General features: G+C 39.8%; 1 protein-coding gene across 1 annotated transcript; it reads left to right on the forward strand.

Annotated features, from left to right (window-relative positions):
* The first annotated feature begins 285 nt into the window (after positions 1 to 285).
* On the forward strand, positions 286 to 1526 carry LOC112522072 (probable transcriptional regulator RABBIT EARS). Its single transcript, XM_025131141.1, has one exon. It carries the CDS (start codon positions 556 to 558, stop codon positions 1171 to 1173), a length of 618 nt encoding a protein of 205 aa, XP_024986909.1. The 5' UTR covers positions 286 to 555; the 3' UTR covers positions 1174 to 1526.
* Positions 1527 to 1773: the final 247 nt, after the last annotated feature.

Raw genomic sequence — 1773 nt, forward strand, 5'->3', positions numbered from 1 at the left:
TTATGCTTTTCTACAAAATCACTTATCAACTTATTATAAGTCAGAAGGGTTAATCTTCTTCAAAAACTCTTTATTACCGGTTTGACGACTTATTTGGTTTTCTTGTTGTTAAACTCTTTTTCCAGTTTTCTAAACAATTAATTTTGGGAATATAAAGAGACGATTTGATGAGCGTTGAAGCCAATGTTGATTGGCATGTTATGTTATGTTATGTTCTCCTTCCTCTCAACAGCCTGTTTCAAAGATGGAATTATAAAATATATAAAAAATACCCATAAAAAAGAAGACATTGTTGATGTGCCAGTTGCTTGCTAGGGTTTTGTTTTGTCTACAATCTCTCAAATAAAACCCATTCCCTTATTTAACCTTTTCTTTTTCTTCTCTCATATCTCTTACCGTATATAAATGTTGTTGCTGCTACAATGTTGTGGTTGCTGATCTTGCTTCTCTCTCATTAACTCACCTCCAGCAATTGCCACCATCAACTCAACAACCATTACAAACAATCAACCGCAGCTAGCTGTGGTGTGGTGTGGTGTGGTGTGGTGGTGTTTGATGTGGAACCCTAATCAACCGGATGCAACTTCCCACGAAGAAGATGATTCATGGGAGGTGAGAGCCTTTGCTGAAGACACTGGAAACATCATGGGCACCACTTGGCCACCGCGCTCCTACACTTGCACATTTTGCAGGAGGGAATTCCGGTCAGCTCAGGCTCTTGGTGGCCACATGAACGTGCACCGCCGCGACAGGGCTCGCCTCCACCAATCTCAGCCCAATTCGAAAAACCTGTATAATATCTCTTCTTCTAATTCTTCTTCTTCTTCTACTCTCTTGATCCCAACTCAAGAGCTTGTTGGAAATGGTGGTCTTTGCCTTCTTTACTCTTTACCTACCTCTAATGCCCTTTTCAGCCCTTTGAAAACTTTCACTGATAACCCCTCCAGTTTTCTCTCCATTGCCCCCCACCCCACAACTGCTAATTTGATGAATTTTCCAGCAGCTGTGCCTCCTCATAACATCCAATCTTCTCCATCGAATTCTAGCAACACTGAAGCATCCATGTCCACCAATAACCATAACAATCGAGTTACCTTGACCACTTCAGAAGTTGCAGAGATAGATCTAGAGCTGCGACTAGGCCGCAGTCGCAGTTCTTCATCGCCTTCTTGAGTAACTAAACAAACACATACATGGTGTGTTCTTTTTGTGTGTTTCTTATCATGTTTTTTTGTTTTAGAGCAAAAGAGTGGCCTGCAAACACCGATCCTTTTTACCCTTTGCAAATCTTCACAAAGGTTTGATTTTTTGGTTTGTTTTTGTGTGATTAAGAACAAAAAAGGTGTTGTAAATCAAAAGAAATAGAGGGGTTAATGTAGCTGAATAATGGTGGGATGATTTCGAGAAGAAGAGAGGAAGTGACAGTAAAGAACACGGCAGTGGAGTGTCGTTTTCCAGTCCAGGTAAACCTATCCGTAGCTATGGGTGTTGTTCATACCACATATATATCACAAGTGCATTTATACCTCTTGTTAGTTGTTACTGCTAATAACACTGGTTGCCCTTCACCATTTCTTTCTCTCTCACATAACAATCCAACTTCAATTCATCATCTGTAATGCAAATTGTGAAATGAATTCATTAATTTCTTCCTCCCATTTGTCTTTCTTTTCACAAGTTTTGATCTTCTCCTTTCATTGTACTACACCGGTAATAAGCACTTGTGAATGTTTGGATCAACAACTTGTCAAACCGGTAATAAGGAGTTTTTTA

This window comes from Cynara cardunculus, assembly GCF_001531365.2.
Source record: "Cynara cardunculus var. scolymus isolate 2C chromosome LG 11, CcrdV1, whole genome shotgun sequence".
Taxonomy (NCBI): domain Eukaryota; kingdom Viridiplantae; phylum Streptophyta; class Magnoliopsida; order Asterales; family Asteraceae; genus Cynara; species Cynara cardunculus.